The 20643-nt window shown below is 35.9% G+C and overlaps 1 protein-coding gene across 1 annotated transcript in view; it reads right to left on the reverse strand.

The window, feature by feature from the left end:
• Positions 1-20643, reverse strand: part of LOC123874843 (neuroendocrine convertase 2) — a 54180-nt gene that overhangs the window by 12633 nt on the left and 20904 nt on the right. Inside the window, exons 2-7 of the mRNA XM_045920366.1 lie at positions 18953-19057; positions 14932-15169; positions 12895-12932; positions 9842-9918; positions 5415-5503; positions 3511-3686 (exon numbers count right to left, since the gene is read on the reverse strand). Coding sequence (XP_045776322.1) covers positions 3511-3686; positions 5415-5503; positions 9842-9918; positions 12895-12932; positions 14932-15169; positions 18953-19057 — 723 coding nt within the window. The remainder of the gene's footprint in view (positions 1-3510; positions 3687-5414; positions 5504-9841; positions 9919-12894; positions 12933-14931; positions 15170-18952; positions 19058-20643) is intronic.

Consider the following 20643-nt stretch of genomic DNA (forward strand, 5'->3'; position numbering starts at 1 on the left):
AGGTTTATTGAAGCTTTCTCGACTACCCGAGTCTTATACCTAACGTATGAAACAAGCTTACAAGATAGAAAGAAAGAAAGATAGAAGAAAGAAAGCTATTAAATAAAAAGACTTCCTTCCTATGATTATTATTATTGTGATATATATTTTCCGTTATATTGATAAAATAATCACACTAATAACACCTCACACTATATTATAAAGGGGAAAGTTTGTGTGTATGTGTGTGTGTGTGTATATTTGTTTCTTCTTCACGCAAAAACTACTAAACGGATTGGGCTGAAATTAAGAATGGAGATAGATTATACCCTCACACTAATATTATAAAGGGGAAATTTTTTGTGTATGTGTGTAGGTGTGCATGTATGTGTGTGTGTATGTTTGTTACTCCTTCACGCAAAAACAACCGAACGAATTGGGCGGAAATTAAGAATGAAGATAGATTAACCCTAGATTAGCACATAGGCTACTTTTTATCCCGGAAAATTAAAGTGTTCCTACGGGATTTTTAAAAAACCTACATCTACGCGAACGAAGTCGCGGGCATCAGCTAGTTTATTATAATTTATATTGTATTCATGCGTGTGTATTATTTTCAGCTTCAGTGAGTAAACCTGCCTAAGTCTAACACTCTAATGAATAATCTGTCTGAAAGCTCAAGGAGTGGACAAAGCAACTCTCTTATAAATTGCTCACACGTAAACAAGTTCATACATAATATGCAAATACCAAATGCTAAGGTAAACACGTCCCGTCGCGACTAAATATTCCTATCTCCTGTTCAATAATAAACCATAACTAATAATAGGTAGACAGATATAGGTATTTATACGAGTAAGTTGACATCATGGCAAAATTCTCTAACTTTTATTTGATCAGGTTTGATCCCTATTCTTTCCCCGTGTAAAAATACATAATATTATAACTACAAGCTAAGCTAAACGTGTCTCGGGCCAGCCCTGGCAACTTTACCTACAATGTGACCAACCGTCCAACATTTTAAAGCACCGGCAAAGGTTTGAAAAGGTATACCGGTTGCAAAAGAGCCTTCAAGAGGGCAACTTGCCGGGTACATCTTGTCAGCATAATGGTCTCAAATAAGCTGCAAGACCCCGGAACCTCTGCACTACTTCAATGTATAAACACATCATCATAATGAACCTATTGTCGGCCCACTATTAAGCACGGGTCGCCTATCAGAATGAGAAGGGTTTAGTTTTCCAGACTTTCCCCGTGCGGATTGGCAGACTTCGCACACTTTTGAGAACATTATGGGGAAATCTTAGGCATGCAGGTTTCCTCATGATGTTTTCCTTCACCGTTAAAGCAAATTATATTTAATTGCTTAGTTTGTTTATTCTAGTTTTATTATAATATTTTCAACAAAAAAAAAAAACACGTTCACAAGCAAATTGCAATTCAGTAAAATCTATGACCATACGTAGCACATTCGTAGCAATCCGTAGCTGTTGTAACTCTTGTTAGATTTTTGCCAACAAATTGGGTTATAAAATTGACTTTATATTATGTATTATAATTTTATCTACTTATGTATGCATAATTTTTTACTTTCGGTAATAAAGGTAACAATTTTATGACTGTATAATTTATAAAAAAAATAACAAAATGTTATTACTTTTGTCGTCAATTGTACGAGTAAATGTGAAATTCACATTCGAAACTTGATTACGTTAAAATTATAGGTTAAATAGCGTATTTAATTGATTTTATTGCATTTATCTAAAAGTCGTTAAACAAACTACAGGCATTAGAACGATGTTCGAGCAATTAATTTTATTATTTGCCACTTTGTTGGCAGTAAGGCCCAGACAAACACAAAGCGGGACTGTGTCACACTCAACGCGTTTTTGTATTGCAAGAACTGTTTAGGGCACGTCACACTGCGAATGCGATGGTGACGACGTGCGATGGCAGCAATGCGGACGGTAAATCTTTTGCATACTTCTTTCTCCAATCAAAGAGTTCCCAGGAGGTTTTTAAAAAAAACCAAACCCACGTGGATATCAGCTACTAAAAAGTATTTCTACTTTAATCTATTCTCGTGGGCTGCTAGATCCAAGACTTCTCCTTCTATGCAACTTCGCGATCAAACGTTGTACACTTTGCTAAGCGTTGTGTTTATCCAAGCCTTTATGGAAACAAATGCTTACTATTAGAAAATAAACAACCATTAAAATTCTTAAGCCAAGTTCATTATAATATTATCTATAATAAGTACTATTTCAAACACTACACAAAAGTTGTGTTTACCAAGCCCTTATGGAAAAGTGATGGAAAATAAACGCTTACTATTGGAAAATAAACGACATTTAAACTTGGCTATGTAACGTTCATTAAATTAATACTATTTAAACACTACACAAAGGTCTATACAACCCTATTTTCCCAAGCATTTATGGAAATCAAATGCTTACTATTGGAAAATAAACGACCATTAAAGTTGTTTAGCAAACACTATAATACCCTATATTAAATTTCATTCTACTATTTTTAACACTATTAGGTATTCTTTGTTAGAAGTTTGTTTTGTATTGTGTGGAAACATGAAAAACTCCAGCAAAAGGTATATTAAAGGTCGAGTTTAAAATACGATTACGTAGGTAGATATACAAATAAAAGACTTGGCATGCTACGCGCGTGGGCTTGTTTTGAATTTCTGTGGCTGCTCTCAAAGCTTTGTTATCTTACCAAGTATTTAGGCTCTTCCTTTATACACACATATTCCTTCCTTGGAGTCTTCTCGCATCCGGTACGAATCCAATAAAATTCAGATCGAATCCGAATGCCAATTTTACACTGCGCCCGTTTCGACGGATGTTGCTTGTGCATCTATTCAGTACTCTACATACATAATATTTTGGTTAATCTGGTCCGTGAAAATTGTTCCGAATTGGAAATATTCTCGGCTTCGCGAAACAACATTCGGATTGACTGCGCAACGCCTCATATAAATAGCAGCTGGGTAGCAAGGATCGAGAATTTCCAGATTCGGTCCGGATACAGTGCGTTTACAAGAAGCCTAATGTCGAAAATATCTACGATATTGTCTTAGCATAGTTATGTGTTTTTGCATGAATCTAAAATAAAATAACTTTTCATCATAACTTGGTACACAAAATTTACTTTGATTTAAAGGGAGTACCTATCCCCCTCTTGGCTTACGTAAACAAACTCTTTTACCAGCGGTATAAGATGCAGGCAGAGATATGCTTGGAGTTTCTCTATATGATCAAATCAGAAATGAGGAGATCCGTAAGAGAACCAGAGTAACCGGCATAGCTCAACGGGTTGCGGAGCTAAAGTGGCAATGGGCAGGGCACAGGTTTTTATGTTGCTGATTGTTATGAAAATAACATCCATTTTTAGTTCAAGGTGGTCAACATTATTTTTCAAATTAGGTACCCATATACCTAAGGTGACCTTTTGAGCATTTTCAAATTCAAAAAGAAGGACTTCTTTGCCAAAGATGCAATAATATTTTTTACTAACCTCATTAACACCTCTGACGATAGCTCTCATGGTGGCGTTGCGTGGGCCGTCAACAGTCCGCCCATCATCCGTAGGGCCCCACGAAGCGCTGTAAATGTGTATCTTATGGGGCTCATGTCCCATGGAGTTCGCCTCGATCAGGTCTGTCATGTATGGCTGATCCAGCATTCTTATACCTGGGGGCAAACGGTTTCATATTAATTCGAGCACCGTCGCCATATTTCGTATCAATTTTTAAACCCTGGATAACTCTTTATGATCTCAATTCGGAGCGTATTTTTTTGTATAGAGATAGGTCTATGTATACCTACTACAAATAAATAAATACTTATAGAAGTCCTGTTTTTATCGAGGACTTGTAATAGTTGTTCAGGAATCTAATTGTTTAGATTGAATATACGCTACAAACATATTACTAAGCGTATCTACGTACTGAGATAAAGAAATTTCGCACGCCGTAAAGTGTTTCTGCCTGCGCCTATATTTGTTCAGTTTTATCTCTATTACGTCAGATGGCATCGTAAAAAGGTTCACTGTTGGCTCAATAATACAATATGGGATTCATCTCCTGTGAATTCAAACAATTGCTGAATAAATATTGGAAAAGGGGTAATTGTACTGGTATAATATTGTACTGAAATGGACTTGTCACTTTCAGGGATGTACAATGTAGAGGTAGGTATCTACCTACTTAATATGGTGGACATATTGTATTACCTACGTGGGTTGTTACAAAATCTGTTTGACAGACGTGTTTCTAATTAACACATACGTCATACGTGTAAGTACATAATATACAATGTGTTTCATAAGATTGACGTACAGCATGACAGACATATAACATGACAAATTATGCGTATTTATAATTTAGTACCAAACATAGATTCAGAATTATATAATACTAGATGACGCCCGCGACTTCGTTCAACAGACAGACAGACAGACACTTTTGCATTTATAAAATTAAATATAATTTTATATATTATAGTATGGATTTGTTCCACAAAAAAAAAAATTTCGCTATTATAATTAACGACGAATACGTAGGTACTTCTTTTGGTTACTGGTTTGGTTTTCGTAATTGAACAGAATCCCTAAGTATGAATAGACGTAGGTATATATAAAGAGATACTTAAGTATATTTTATTCGTCCTGTAATTGGATATTATACGGCTTAGATGGTGAGTTCTTTGATAAGCTCGATGTAATTAATTTCAAAGCCTGAAGTGAAATCATGAATTATTCATGACATTTTCCTATTAGGTTCTTCTCGGGGACAGATGTACGAGTCTTCGTTAGTGGTTGTATCCAACGAAAAGAAGTTACTTCTAATTTAATTTTGAAATAAGTAGATAAGTATTTCCATTTTGTCAATGAACTTTTTGTCTACGTCGATGTTTTTCACCAAAACAGTGCTCATCAACTCAACCGGAGAGAAGCGGAGACCTGCTTAGTCGACCAATCAGGTTTTTGAGCAAAACATGATATATAACATAGAGCGAACACATATTCGCTCCGCTCCGCTTAAGGTGACAGGCATCGTGGACAGGCACCTTAAAGGCTTGTAATTTAAATCTAGAATAAACAGGTAGGTACAATATCTTTATTTTGTGCGAAGACAACGCACTAGGGTATCACCACGCAACACCAAACGTACTGCAAAAAGTCACACTGAAAGCGCGCGTCCGCGTGTACGATTAGTACAGAACGTTCACTAGGTTACATTGCAGCTCTTCTTGGCGTTCACGACTCCTAAGCAACTGTTAAACTTCCTACATACAGTTACCCTGCACTGCAAGTCGCCATGACGCGCATGACCTCGCTGTGTGTGTCTGTGTGTGTGTGTGTGTGTGGGTGTGGGTGGGTGTGAGTGGGTGTGGGTGTTGGTGTGGGTGCATGGTTACCTGCTACTTTGGAGTGATAGGCAACCCCAACTCCACAAACACCGTTATCTCGCGCCGCCGCCACCTCACCCGCACACCTCGTCCCGTGGCTGTGGACAAAAAAAGTATTTTATAAATATAATAGCATATTTTCTTCTTTTCATAAATTCACTAAGTATATTCTAATTAAGGTGCCCACGCACTTGAACGCGGCAGTGACGTACGCGCGTCGCGGCTGGAGAGAATATCGTGCGGGGCGCTGACGCGACGCGCAATTCCGCTGCAGTGCAGTTCGAGTGCGTGGGCACCTTTACAGTCACCTTTTGTACGCTAGATGTACAGTTCTACAAGTCCTACAGAATTTAATCAAGGGTTATATCTCACTAATATATATACGCTGTGACTGCCCGTAAGTGGAGTTGCATAAGAGCCATAGAATGTAAGGAATAACATTTATAATTTAAATGTGTAACTCTGTGAACGGTTCTAAAGCAAATAAAATAAATAAATGTAATATACATACTTAGGATCCTATACATCTTAATACTAAGGTCACCCGGACGAAAAAAGGCGGGAATACTAGAATAATAAAAACGCTGAGCCAAAATACCTATATCATCGTATAACTTTACCTACAAACCTACGAATAGGCCTTTTTATTGGTATGTACATATCTACATATATAAACATTCGGATCCATAGCTTTCAGTGTTATCAGCTGACAATAATAGTAAATGTAATTGAAAGTCGCAAAAGAGATTTTGTAATCTAATCTTATCTAGTTTGTACCTATCATACTGTCCCACCAATTGGTACTCTCCAATTTTTCTACTGGGTAGACAACTTATTCTATAATAGAAATGGAAAGATGTTTTATTCTAATAAACCTCTACTATATGCATTAGAAAGTACCAGTACTCCCTGGCTATCTACATCATCAGCCTCCTTATTGCATTTTTTGAAAAGTATTTATGAAAATAAAACAAATTGGTTCTTATTCGACTGTCCTGCCATAATATTATGCCGTCAAAGAGTTCCAATATGTCCATCTTCCACCTCAATCATCAGAAACGCTCATTCGCATCATAATCATCTATGGACATGGTCATCCAAACCACACGTGTCTGCCTTTCAATTCAATCAGACAATTTGACAGCCGAAAAATCCATAAAAATCAGTTACCAATTTTGACGAATAGACAACTTACGAACAAAACAACCTAAGATTAGGTACTAAAATAAGTACTAATCATAATCAAAAACTAGATTAGTTTTTGTACATGCTTGAAATAAACCCGGTGAACATAATATAAATTAACAAGGAAAGTTAAACTACAAACTAATTTCACATTACGCAATCCGACATTACATTTCATAGCCGAAATTCTAATTAGCGTGGAAAGCGAAGTTTTGATGGAATTTGAGACAAACCGAGTGGAATGAGAACGAGTTATGTAGTAATTTCTGTAATTCTACCAAAAAACGTACGTTTTATGTGGGTGGATATTATATCTAGTTTATCATTAGTAATAAGAATATTTTTCTTATCCAAATAGTCGAACAGGTAATTATTACCTGTAGGTATTAACACACTAGAAGATGCCCGCGACTTCGTCCGCGTGGGTTTAGATTTTTATAGAGCCCGCGGGAACTCTTTGATTTTCCGGGATAAAAAGTAGCCTATGTCCGTCCCCGGGATATAAGCTAATCCTTGTACCTTTCGTTAGAATCGGTTACACTGTTGGGCCATGAAAAGGTAGCAGACAGACAGACAGACAGACACACTTTCGTATTTATAATATAATATTAGTATGGAAGTATGAATGATGTAGAAGGCTATACTTCTATTCAACAAAACATCCCTAGCGCGGTATTTTGGTATTGTTAAAACAACCGCTGCCGAGAGCCATGAGACCACAACACCATTAGTGAGCAATTTGCTTTCAGCATGCAGAACCATTAATCGTTGTGGTTGAACGTGATAGTGAACACAATATTTAAACTGCATATTGTACATATAGACCATACCTAATAGTTGAGTTTTGCTCTGTTGCAATTTAACGCGATAACCGACCAATCGGAGTGCTGCATTCATTGATGCAATTGATTTGCCCGTTGAGAAGCTCCGTCCTCCATTTCCGAAACTATTTATTAGATTTTCACTAAGACATGGAACCAGCCAGACAGTGCAAGAAAAAAAATTATTAAAATCGGTTCAGATTTAGAGTTATGGAGTAATGGTTATATTATGGAAAGTACCCCTCCCTATCCCGAGAGAACCCTATTGTCTTGTAGGATAAAATATTTTTTGAATGTTAAATCAGTATGCTGTATACGTCCAGCAGTTTCAGCATGTCAGACACAAAAATAAAAACATACCTATATGACTATAGGTACTGTTTTGGACTTTATATCAATAAAATAGTTACATTCTCCGTTAAAATTTGGTCCAGTTACGCTTTCATTTTAAGTATAGATTCCGTTTTTGAATTGCAATGTTTATTAATTCAAATCAAAAATCTTTAAAAATTCTAAATATTCTTTGTTATATTATCTTAGGACTATAAAATGAAAATTGTAAAGATACGCTTACGGAATATTGCGATAGACATATTGTAATATTAGTAGAGTGCAGTACAGATTTCTATTTTAAAATTTAACCTTACAATAAAAATTATAAGAAATGACTTTTCTTCCAGAAATTACAACTGATGAAAAACAACTATACTAACCAATTAGTAAAACAGCTACGTCTAACAATAAAATTGAGTTAGATCTCACGTAGTTGCTAACACAATAAATATTAGTCAGGCACTAGTCGAAGAAAACGTACATTAGTTCCAACACGTTAAGGGAATTCAAACTAGGCTTTTATTGTTTAATTTGAACTAACTAATTGCTTTTGTTTGTCTTTTGTTAATAGATCTAAACTTCTATACTGTAGTACTATTATAAAGAGGTATAGATAGGTAATTTCCGGAAATAATGGGTTCTTTCACTGACAAATAGCTACGTTATACTCGAGGGCTACAAATTATTATTATTACGTGTGGTGTGGACGAAGTAGCGATAAAAAACTAGTGAAATAAAGGATATTTTCTCTAACTAACCAAGTTATTTTACAATCAAATGCAATATTTACTTTGTTAATTTAATACAGGTTTGGTAGCACGCGAATACTCTAAATAAATTGCCATACATAAATACATTTTTTTTTTCAACAAATTGCAGAATAAGATTTAAGATGATACACAATATAACATAAATTTTATTAGCCTGGGAATTCCACCGGAAATCCAAGAGCTGCAGGAGTCAAAGAAATAAATTGGCCATCAAAACGGCAGCAATACATCACTACTAAGGTAGAATTGGATTTAGTTAAGTTGATATTTATACCTACTTATATTATTTAAGCATAACCATAAACGGAAATATATTTCATCCCTAATCTTCCACTCAAACGTAACAAGATTGTAAATCCTTTAGCTCTGAACTTCTGAAGGATATCGAAGAGCACTTAAGATTTTTAATTATAAGGGTGAAGATGAGAGAAATAAGTGGCAATTATTTCTAATTGGACTTGCCACTGAGATGAAAGGTCAACCGACAGTTGCAAAATTAATAGACGTTCATTAATATTTTTATTGGCTACCCGGGGGTGAAGGTCGGCAGATATACACAGTGTATCACTCATTAAATTTTAAATGCAATGAATATTTTACTGATCAAAACTTAGTTACATATAACTTTCATGTAGTCTTGGGTCCTGTACAAACTATGAAAGCCCGTATTGCCATCCCAAATATAATAAGTAGTGTGACTAAAAAACTATTATGCCTAGATATTGGGCAGTTGGTAATATGAAGCCTTTTGTCAGATAGTACCAGGATAGTACACAAAAATGGAAAAACAGCTCAGTTGGTGATGGATGGGCCCTTCGAAGATAAAAGACGCGCTCAAAAAGTCAATAGAATTTGCAAAAGTCTATTGACTTTGTCAATGACGATGACGTAAGATTCAAGGGTATTTTTGCGGATGGAATTGTATGGGAAAGGCTAATCCATATACGTCGATGGTGGTTACACACTGACACTATCTAGCTTGGAGATCTAGATGATCTACGCCCAAAACATGGCCGAAATTCAGATCAATTCATTTGTTACCTATACGAACAAATTTCACCGTATTTTGAAATTTGAAATTATTGTTGTTGGTAAGGCAAATCTACGGTTGACAGTGCAATCAGACAAACGAAAAATGAAGGTATGGCAATTTGTGAAGCCCACATTAGCCTAACCAGTTTCTCCTTGTATCATGCTCGAAAGTTAAATAGCTTTAATAAGGCACGACTATTATAAATTCCACTTCCGAAAACACTTCCCGTATATAAGATACTATATCTACATTGGGTACACAAAAGTGAAGTAGATTTAGATCAATAATACTGACCTGTTGAACCAGTCGTCGGTATATCGAGGGTATGGGAATGGGTCATTGCTGCTGAAATCATACGACGCTTCCGCATTCTGAAACAAACATCACTAATTACATACATATTTATTGACACTCAATTATTATATTTAGTTAGATATATTGGAATGTTTCCCTAGCACTCTCGATCTCTTCATACAAACGTGGTTTGATTCTCAATTGAATATCAATCAATTAAACTAAATGGGAAGATACTTTTTGGAAACTGTGTCTATCCTTATCGTAGTAAAGTTAAACGGGCTCAAAAGGATTTAAGTAGGTAAATCCTTGAGCCGTGTAACCGTTTTTAGTGAAAGATAGATACAGAGATAGCGTGCATCCCAGGGAAAGACATAGGCACGTTTTGTCCCGGAAAATCAAAAAGTTCCCACGGGCTTCCTAAAAACTTAAACCACGTGGACGATCATCATCATCATCATCATCTATTTGGTACAGAGATAGCTTGTACCCTGGAGATGGGCATAGGCTACTTTTTATACCGAAAAATCAAAAAGTAGGTACCCATGGGATTTAGGAAAAAACTAATTCCACGCGGGGACTATCATCAGCTATCAGCTAGTAATAAATAAAATGAAATATACGTATGTAGAGTATGTAATGGAGTGCGACGCTCGTGAATTCCGTAATTGGATCATTGGATTCCCTTTTCTAAATGTATTTATTTACGGAATTCCCCAAAAGAATTGAGAATTTCTTCGTCTTTTAAGTAAATTCGTTTCTAGCTACGAACGTAACAAGCATACGATCATATTAGCTTTATCCATCGGTCGACGTAAATAAGTTACTAAACGTATTTGTTAAGGAAAAACTTGAAGGAAATACGTATACCTACCAGAGAGAACTAGAGTGAGGGAACTCTCGGTTTGATTCTCAATCGATAATAATATACGAGTAGGTCAAATATTAGGATATGGTGGCGTAAAATCATAGAAAAATAGGGCTACATTAGGACTATCTGCGTCAAATGTTGCGCACTGGCAGGCGTCAAATGTCGACGTGGAAGTTCTGACGTTTTGTTAGTAGTTCCCTGACTGTTGTGAACTGTACCTTATACTTAATAGTTCCTTGTTTTACTAAGACGTCACTTGAAAGTTTCTACTGATTTAAATTAATTGCATCTACGAGCGTAGATGTTTGCTACGACGACTCTACGAGATCGCGTCAATGCCTGCTTTGAAATATTTATATTTGAATACCAAGTGTCATGTGGTTAAGGTATTACTTAGTTAAATATATGCCGTCGAAAAAAATAGAACCTTTAGGTAGATAGGAGCTATTATTATCATTGGGTGCTAGTTTTTAATTGAAGGTTGCGATATACTTAGATAAAGGAAAACTAAAGATAGAATTGCGCTTGCAATTATGAAGTATAGGTTGAAGTGCGCTTGCCTAGAAGATGCCTATTCACTCTTGCTTTAAAGGACGTCAGAAGGGCATTCAATATCTTAGCGGTTCGAATTAGAAACGTTGTCCAAAAATGTTTCGTACGAGTAGATTGGATGTCGACCACAAAAGGGTGCTAAAGTTCACGATTTTGTGTGGTTGAAAGGTGAAGAAGGAACAAGTTTGTGAAGTTCCTGAGCTCTCTCCAATGTCTATACCTAGTAAAAGTCCGAGAAGCAGGCGACAGTGCGTCAGTATAAAGAATAAAATATTACTCCACTTATAACAGCAATCTTTATAAAAGACTTCTTCTAAATAAGCCGGGCAATTTAGGCACAATTACTATTTCTTTTATCTTAATGAAACGGCCGTTAAAATAAGGAATTTACCAGTTAAATAACACCTTTGAGGAGCTCTTACTCTCTTAATAGCGAGGGCGATGAATAAAGCATTTTCATTTAAAATTCGGGGGCGAAATAATTTCAGCGCTGTGCCGGTAGGTTTTTCAGGGATTCAGGAAAATTAAGGTTGGAGTATAATTTAGATGGAAATGGCAGTTTTTCGGCCCTTTTGCAATTATTACATTCACTTTACGGTCTAATGTTGTTATGTTGGTAGGGAAACTTGTTTTTATTATGGATGTCTTTATTAATGAATATTTTATTCAGACAGACAGACAACGAAGTGATCCTTGTGAAGTGAAAAGATGAAGTGAAGTGACAGGTTTCTTTTTTTCTCTGGATATAAGGAAAAAGCCCACTCTTGGGCTAATTTACAAAGACCTATTTTATCCGAAAGTTTATTACCACCATATAATTTGGGTCAACTACCAATATACTCGTTCCAGTCGTTCCTTGACCACAGGCCAGCCTATAATTACCCATAATAACTATTATATGCGTTACTATAGACCAACATCATAATCCAATCATTGGGTCAGCTTTCTATATGATTCGTGTAATTAATTATTATTTAGAACTAGAAGCGGTGATAGACAACTAAGCCGTCAGTCTTTTTATTCAGGAAGTCGGGGGTTCGATTCCGGGCACACATCTCTAAAATTTCGGAGTTATGTGCATTTTAAGAAATTGAACATTACTTGCTTTAAGGTGGATGCGACGGGTTTGCCCGCGAAATTTAAATTTAATTTGGTTTTTCGCAATTTGTAAACTAATACGACAAAGTAGGCTTAAGGCACTAAATTAGCTCTAGTATCGATAACTCACAAATTAGTCGATATTAAGCTAATTTCTTAAACCGGACCCTTTCAAGTAAAGATTTTTATATAAACCTGTGAGGATGATACTGCCATTGGCGCAATTAAATTGCCCGAAGCCTACGTTGTGGTATTAGTTTGCAAATTGCGAAAAACCAAATTAAATTTGAATTTCGCGGGCAGACCCGTCTCATGCCCCTTAACGGTAAAGGAAAACATCGTGAGGAAAGCTGCTCGCTATGGTCTCTGGTGTCTTAATTTTTTTTAAAGTGTATGAAGTTTGCTAATCTGCACTTGGCCAGCGTGGTGGACTATGACCAAAATCTTTCTCAGTCATTCTGAGGGGAGACCCGTAGTAGTAGTAAGTCAGTGATGGGTTGATGATGATGAATAACTTTCGAAATATACTTACATAGTTATATTTTAAGTCGGGATGCATGTAGTCAACACCTGCAAGTAAAAAGTTGGTTTTAAACAAGGTAAGGTTGGTTTTATAACAAGGAGATTAAATATATTTTATGGTCAGGAAATACCCAATGAAATACCCTGAAAAGAAAACTATTTTTAACCCCCGACGCAAAAAGAGGGGTGTTATAAGTTTGACGTGTGTATCTGTGTACCTGTCTGTGACATCGTAGCTCCTAAATGAATGAACCGATTTTAGTTTAGTTTTTTTTATTTGAAAGGTGGCTATCAAGCCACCTTATAGGGGTTTTTAAATTTTGAGTTATTATAATTTGAAAACACAAAAATCAGCACACTGCTTATACATGACTTTTACACATGTTTAGCAGCCAAATAAAAGAAAACATAATATACAAGGTTTCTTGTATATTATGTTGCTTACTTCTTACGTTCTTAATCTCTAATGCAAATAATTTTAAGGTTTTATTTTTAAGGTTCTTGTATTTTTTATCTAGGTAGTAGGTACCTATGATACTAGTAAGAAGTAAGTATCTACGAAGGCAAAGTCAAAGTCAAAGTCAAGTAAAATAAAAAACTATAAATATGCAAATATCCGCGATTTCCTTTCTAATTTGTTTTCTACTACTTATTAATTCATATAATATCATCATATTAACTACGTATATTATGAAACCAAAATCAAATTCGATATTTCTAGTAGGTACCTATCAAAGCAAACAAGACCGACCCATCCTTTATTCAAATGAGAAACCCAATTTAGACCTTTCATTAAATTTCCTGTAACGACATGGAAATCGACTCCTAGTTTTCAACATAAAGTGCTTGTATAGAATCAAAATATAACTAGGTATACACAAGAGATTTAAACATTTGTCCAACAATTAACTCAATTTAAACATTATGTATATTTACAAATCTAATTAAAAGTATCGGCAATGGAAATCATGGACAATTTTGTGACCTGTTTGTGACTACCTAAGTTGAAACTTTTTAAAAATAATAATTAAACAGGGTTATCCCTTGGCTTGGATGCTGAAAATTCTTTTTTATTACAGTTGCAAACAGCGGGAATCTTTGTAATCTAAGTTAAAAGTAAAATATTTTGAGAAAACCTACTTACATGAAAAATCTCAAGTTTCCAGACCCAGTAGTTTAATAGATTTTGATAATATGTGTCAGTCAGTCGGTTTATCCCTTTGTAACAGTATGGAATTAGTAAAAAACAAATTTAAAGTCTACAAAATGGAATAAAATTAATAGTTTAAAAAAAATACGGAGCTTGTTGCCTCGCGGGAAAATATATGCATCTAGTTGTTTGCAATAATAAATCAAAGCTGATGTTCAGTTAAAAAGCGAAAAAATCGAATTCCAATTAACTACTTGCATATCAAACTTTTTGTACAGTAAACATACCAAATGAAAATTTTTATTCAAGCTATTGCGAAAGTACGTTCCAAAAATACTTCCCAAAAGGCCGTAGTGTAACATTTCAAGTTAACTAACGTGACATGTATGTGCGTTGGCGTAGGTAAATTTATCAGCCATTATGGCCAGCCAAATTTCATGATATCGTCATAAAAAAAATCGGTAATTTTTTTTTCTAATTGCTTTCATCGCGGCATCATCCTGAAACCACAGACTACGTGTTAGTTTCTGTTCATTACAGAAACGCTAAGTCGTTTGGCAATGGCATCTTTTGCTGGTAGGCTAGTAACTAACCACTTCTAAAACCTGCCCTAGACTATTAAGGTAAATACTTAGGTAAATAAGCGTAGTGTCACGTCAAATCGATTAACTTAAAAAGTTACACAAGGCAAGGCAACTCGAGTACCGACTTACCTATTGCATTAGGTACGGCGAAAACATCGTACCTATTTCAGGTTTTACACAAGGCAAGTTTCAGCAAGTCAAGAGTGGATAGGCATCTCCTAGGCACGTGCACTCCATCTTAGGCTGCATCATCACTTGCCAGTAGGTCTGATTGCAGCCAAGCGCTAGTCAATAAATTTTAAAAAAATCTTACCATCATCCATAATAGCCGTGGTCACATTAACGCCGGTATATCCCTGCGCCCAGGCAGCTTCAACATTCAAGTCTAACTTCGGCTTCCCGCCATTTTGACCGGTGTTCTTCAAGTACCACTGTAGAGGAAAATAGGGGTCCCGTGGCTCGGAGGCTGGAGGCAATGTCTCGGGGAGGCGAAGCGGACGGAACCCGCGTTTCACACGCTTGAAGCCCGTTTGCTGGACTGCCGTGTGGACCTGTTTATAAAGAAAACTTTGAATTAAACACGTCGTCTTTAAAAAAAATTAAAAGCACTAGGGCAGCTTGCGGAAGGTGCAACAAACCAAGATAAAATTATAGAAATATTAGCCATAGAAAACTCATTGCATATATTATTATATAAGAGGTTTGTCTAACAACCAAATCTACTTAATTGTCGTAACACATAATAAATTGTCATATAATTATCACATTTACCTACTCTATCCAGAATAGAACTCTATCTAACAAGAAATACCATGTAAAACCTATTACCTTTCTTACTTATCTTCATTTCTATGAATGTACTTTTTATCGGTAAAAATAAACTCATTATTCTGAAGTGTTCATCTTATAATATAAAAATGAATCGCAAAATGTGTTGGTAAGCGCATAACTCAACAACGCCTGGACCAATTTGGCCAAATCTTTTTTTAAAATGTTCGTTGAAGTTCAAGGATGGTTTTTACGGCGAGAAAAATTAGAATTATTGCTGGAAAAACCCTAAAAATAGCCCTTTTCTTTTTCCCATACAAATGATTTCTAACTAAAACGTAGTCAATTTGAGCTTTATTGCTATGGTATAAAGTTCATATTAAATTACAAGCACTCACTGTTGTCTAAGCAATGTAGGTGTGTTCCTAACGTCAAAGATCATATCTATCAAAACAATGTGCGTGTGTGCGTTGGAGCACAGAATACATAGTTGGAGGAGTTTAATGTCGCGTTCCGAAACTCGCGTTTCTTTTGTATTAGTTTCGGCACGCGAGATAAAATGCATCAGTTTCCACGTCATTACATCAGTCAAACAAAAATCGCGTTACCAACAGTGTTTTATTATTTTTATATCAAGCAGGAGTTATTCTCTGGGCAATCATCCATTGATCGTCATGATATTACAGCCAGAGTCTTTAGACAAAAGTTGAAATCTTTAATGGATTTCATCGTAAAACATAATGTGTTTGGTGAGACACGCTGCTGGATGTATTCTGTGGAGTGGCAGAAACGAGGATTGCCACATGCACACATTTTGATTTGGTTGGTTGAAAAGATAAGGCCAAATGAAGTTGATGCAGTGATATCAGCTGAAATCCCTAATGTACAAGTAGATCCTGGATTGCATGAGGTAGTTATCAAAAACATGATACATGGTCCCTGTGGAACTCTTAATCAAAATTCACCGTGTATGATGGATGGAAAATGTTCAAAACGATTATCGGAAACAATTACTGGTAATGACGGTTATCCATTGTATCGTCGCAGATCGACAGCAGACAATGGAAAATCAACAATTGTCAAATTAAATCAACAAGATATTGAAATAGATAATCGTTGGATTGTTCCATATTCACCCATTTTATCAAAGACATTCAAAGCACACATCAACGTTGAATCTTGCCATTCAGTGAAATCTATAAAATACATTTGCAAATATGTAACCAAAGGGAGTGATATGGCTGTGATTGGAATTGGTGCAGAGAATTCCAATGATGAAGTTACCCAATACCAAATGGGCCGCTATGTCAGTAGTAATGAAGCAGTTTGGCGAATATTTTCTTTTCCTATTCATGAGAGACATCCTTCTGTTGTTCACTTAGCTGTGCATTTAGAAAATGGACAAAGAGTGTATTTTACAGCACAGAACGCAGTACAAAGAGCTGCTCAGCCACCATCTACTACATTAACCAGTTTTTTTGAGACATGCCAAAACGATGATTTCGCACAAACATTGCTATATTCTGAAATGCCAAAATATTATACCTGGAATCAATCCTCAAGGAGATTTATACGACGGAAACAAGGAAAACCAGTTCCAGGATATACAGATGTATATTCCACCGATGCGATTGGCCGAATTAATTCAGTACATCCAAGCAATGATGAATGTTTTTATTTATGACTGCTATTAGTCAATGTACGTGGCCCAACATCATTCCAACAGTTACGAACTGTTGATGGTGAATTGTGTGGATCCTACAGAGAAGCCTGTCAACGTTTGCAATTGCTTGAAAATGACGCTCATTGGGATCAAACTCTCAATGATGCTGTAATATCATCACACGCTCATCAAATACGAACATTGTTTTCTATAATCATATCTACATGCTTCCCATCAAACCCAATTGATTTGTGGATCAAGTACAAAGATTATATGTGTGATGATATTTTGTATCAAATACGGAATAGAATGGGAAATCCAAATATACAAATCAGTGAAGAAATGTAAATGAATTAAATTTCAAAATTCAAGAACAAATTACAGGCGAATTGAGGATATATAAATCAGTTGATTCGGCTACTAATCAAGATGATGTAGTCAACTATCCACCGGAATTTTTAAACTCGCTGGATTTGCCAGGATTGCCACCTCACAATCTTCAATTAAAGGTTGGATCGGTGGTTATAATGTTGCGAAATATCAACCAACCGCGTCTTTGCAACGGTACACGGTTAGCGATAAAAAAATTACTAAACAATGTGATAGAAGCAACTATACTCAAAGGAAAGTATAAAGGAGAAGATGTTCTCATACCGCGCATCCCAATGATTCCGACTGATGTGCCATTTGAGTTTAAACGACTACAGTTTCCAGTGCGGCTTGCTTTTGCTATGACTATAAACAAGTCCCAGGGGCAATCATTAAGTGTTTGTGGTATTAATCTAGAAAACCCATGTTTCTCACATGGTCAATTGTATGTTGCCTGTTCCCGTGTTGGAAAACCATCAGATTTGTTTATCTATGCGCCAGGTAATCAAACAAAAAACATCGTATACCACAAAGCACTACAATGATAATAATAATAATTATGATTCACATGATTAACAATAAAGCGATTACTTACTTTTAAATCCTTATATATGTTTTATTTAATTATTTTTTATTCACAACGCCCTATCACCAGGGTAACGGTTCTGTTCAGGAGAATTTTTTAAAATACGTAGGCACAAAAACTGCCACATTACAAATCTTTTTGACAGGACGAAGTCTGTCGGGTCAGCTAGTTAATCATAATTTTGTCTTCGAAATGAAAAATGATAAAATATCTTACGATAAAATAATAAGCTTATACTTTGTAAATGTGTTCAAGTAGAAAATGGATTAGAGAGCCTTGCACAGGTCGGAGTAAAATAGAAAACTAATCCACTAATGTGTTCGTAATCGGCTTGAAACCTCCTCTATGCCGCAGTGAATAACGTGTTGTAATATAGACTTTAAAGTTAATGCAATAAGAGCTATGTTTTCATATTATACTAGTTGAATGCGACTACGTAACTTTTACGGCACTTCCTATTTAGTGAATACTGCAACTTCATTAATAATTTTGCTTAGTCTTTTGTTATGAACAGTGTGTTTACCATAGTGAATTATTTTTATTTCCTTTTGTTTGGTGTTCAGATACAGGGTTATATGACTTAAATTATATAAAAATTACTTCTACAGAGATGAAGCAGTTTTTTGAGACCGGACTCCGGGAAAAAATAATTCTAAAAACAGCGATTTAATAAACGTTTGGGTAATTTGAAGCTTGGCTTCAAATTACCCAAACGAAATATTTCAGCGAACAACTAACTCTACCTACCTACTTTAGGTTTCGAAGTTTTGAATAATTTTTTTGTCCACCCAGCTATGATCTGGTAGAAGTTCTGGAGCTATAACTTGAATACCTTCAAGACAAGAGTGAATAGGAATCTTCAACCTATACCTCATCATTGCTCTTTTTCTCAGGCATGATTGTCATCAAGCGCAAGCCCATCTCACATTTTTGTTTAATGCAACTTACAAGGGGATGTTTTTTGAGAAGACGCGTATGCGCGATGGCTCTACGAGGGCGGGCGTGCGGCAGCCCGCGGTGCGCGAAGTGCCACTCCGTGTCAGAGCCGAGGATCTGCAACAAATATAATTAATATAATATATGTACTACAAATGTTGCTAAGAAATGTCCATACAGAAGACTTGGTGACGGACGAAAAGCTCGACGTAATGACCTGACAAAGACAATATCTAGTCTTCTAGAAAGTCTAGCGTATTTTAAAGCGACTCAGTGTTCTGTTACGTCCAGTCCCATAATGTCCAGTGTTTCATGATAACTACCTCTACGGTATAGCACCGCTGTCCACCTGATAACTGACGCAACATCCACTAGCTGCTGATTACCAGCGCGAAACGCAGGAGACCTCGACGACGTAAATAAGTATCTCCTCGTAGGTATACCTATAAGTTACGTTAGGGCTTCTGGTTCAACGTTAACTGTGCGTAAATCTGTTATATTTTAATACGCAGGGGAAAGGGACCTATCTTTTCCATCCATATATTTTATATTTTTTCTATTTATATATTTTCAATCCATAAGTTATGACCAATTTAAGTACAAGTTTACTTTAATTTGAAAATTATACTAGGGCCTTTGACACGACCTCTGCGCGAGGTGATGAGCTTATTGCGCGCAGCATGAAGACACCAGACAAAGAGGGCTTAAACCAGTAAGGCAAACCTTTGCCGGGGAAATTTCTAGCGGCTAAACGAATAACCTGAAAGGCATGATACATGACTCCTATAGAAATTGTTACAAGTACACAAAAGCACTGTATGTAGAATGTAGATGTTTTCACTACAGCGCGTGACGAAGCCACGCTGCTGCAGTCACGCTTCAAATGAAATGAAATTGAAATGAAATGAATTAAAATGAAATGAAATGAAATTTTATTTATTTGCTGAATATCAGTTGTTGAGTTCAAAATTATAACTAAGTCGTATCAAACTACCTTATCAATATCACGTACATATACCTAATACTTGAAAACGGAACATTTCAATACTAGGTACTAAATACTTATATAAACATTCACATTCCAATCCCTTATCCCGATATTATTGCTACAGAATAGACTGCTCCATGAAATCGTAAGAATTTTTGCAGTGGAATGTAGCAAAGTACCTACTTTGCCATTTTCTGCTAAAATGCTCAATAAAGTACTCGGAACGAACAGTGGAATTTGCTCGTTTAACTCGAGTACCGACTTACCTATTGCATTTAGGTACGGCAAAAGCATCGTACCTATTTCAGGTTTTGAGAGAAATTATTTTAATATTATTATTTGTCCTAGTTCTAACTTATGCTCGCGATACCATCCGCGTGGATTTAGATTTCTAAAAATCCCGTAGGAATTCTTTGATTTTCTGGGGTAAAACGTCGTAACGGAGAAATGGATCAAAGTGATTTTTTGCATGGGTATATCAAAGACCTGGAAAGTGACATAGGCTAATTTTTATACCGGAAAATCAAAGAGTTCCCGCAGGATTTTTAAAAACCTAAATCCAAGCGGACCGAGTCGCAGGCATCAGCTAGTTGCCCATAGTTAAATGATCATTGGACGGATTTTTATTTATTCTTCTGGTACACTTTTTAAGAATTTATTTTTATAAATATTTCATTCTTAGTTGTTCTGTGTAAAGATGTATCCACTTGAAGAA

Source organism: Maniola jurtina, chromosome 19 (genome assembly GCF_905333055.1).
Source record: "Maniola jurtina chromosome 19, ilManJurt1.1, whole genome shotgun sequence".
Lineage (NCBI taxonomy): Eukaryota > Metazoa > Arthropoda > Insecta > Lepidoptera > Nymphalidae > Maniola > Maniola jurtina.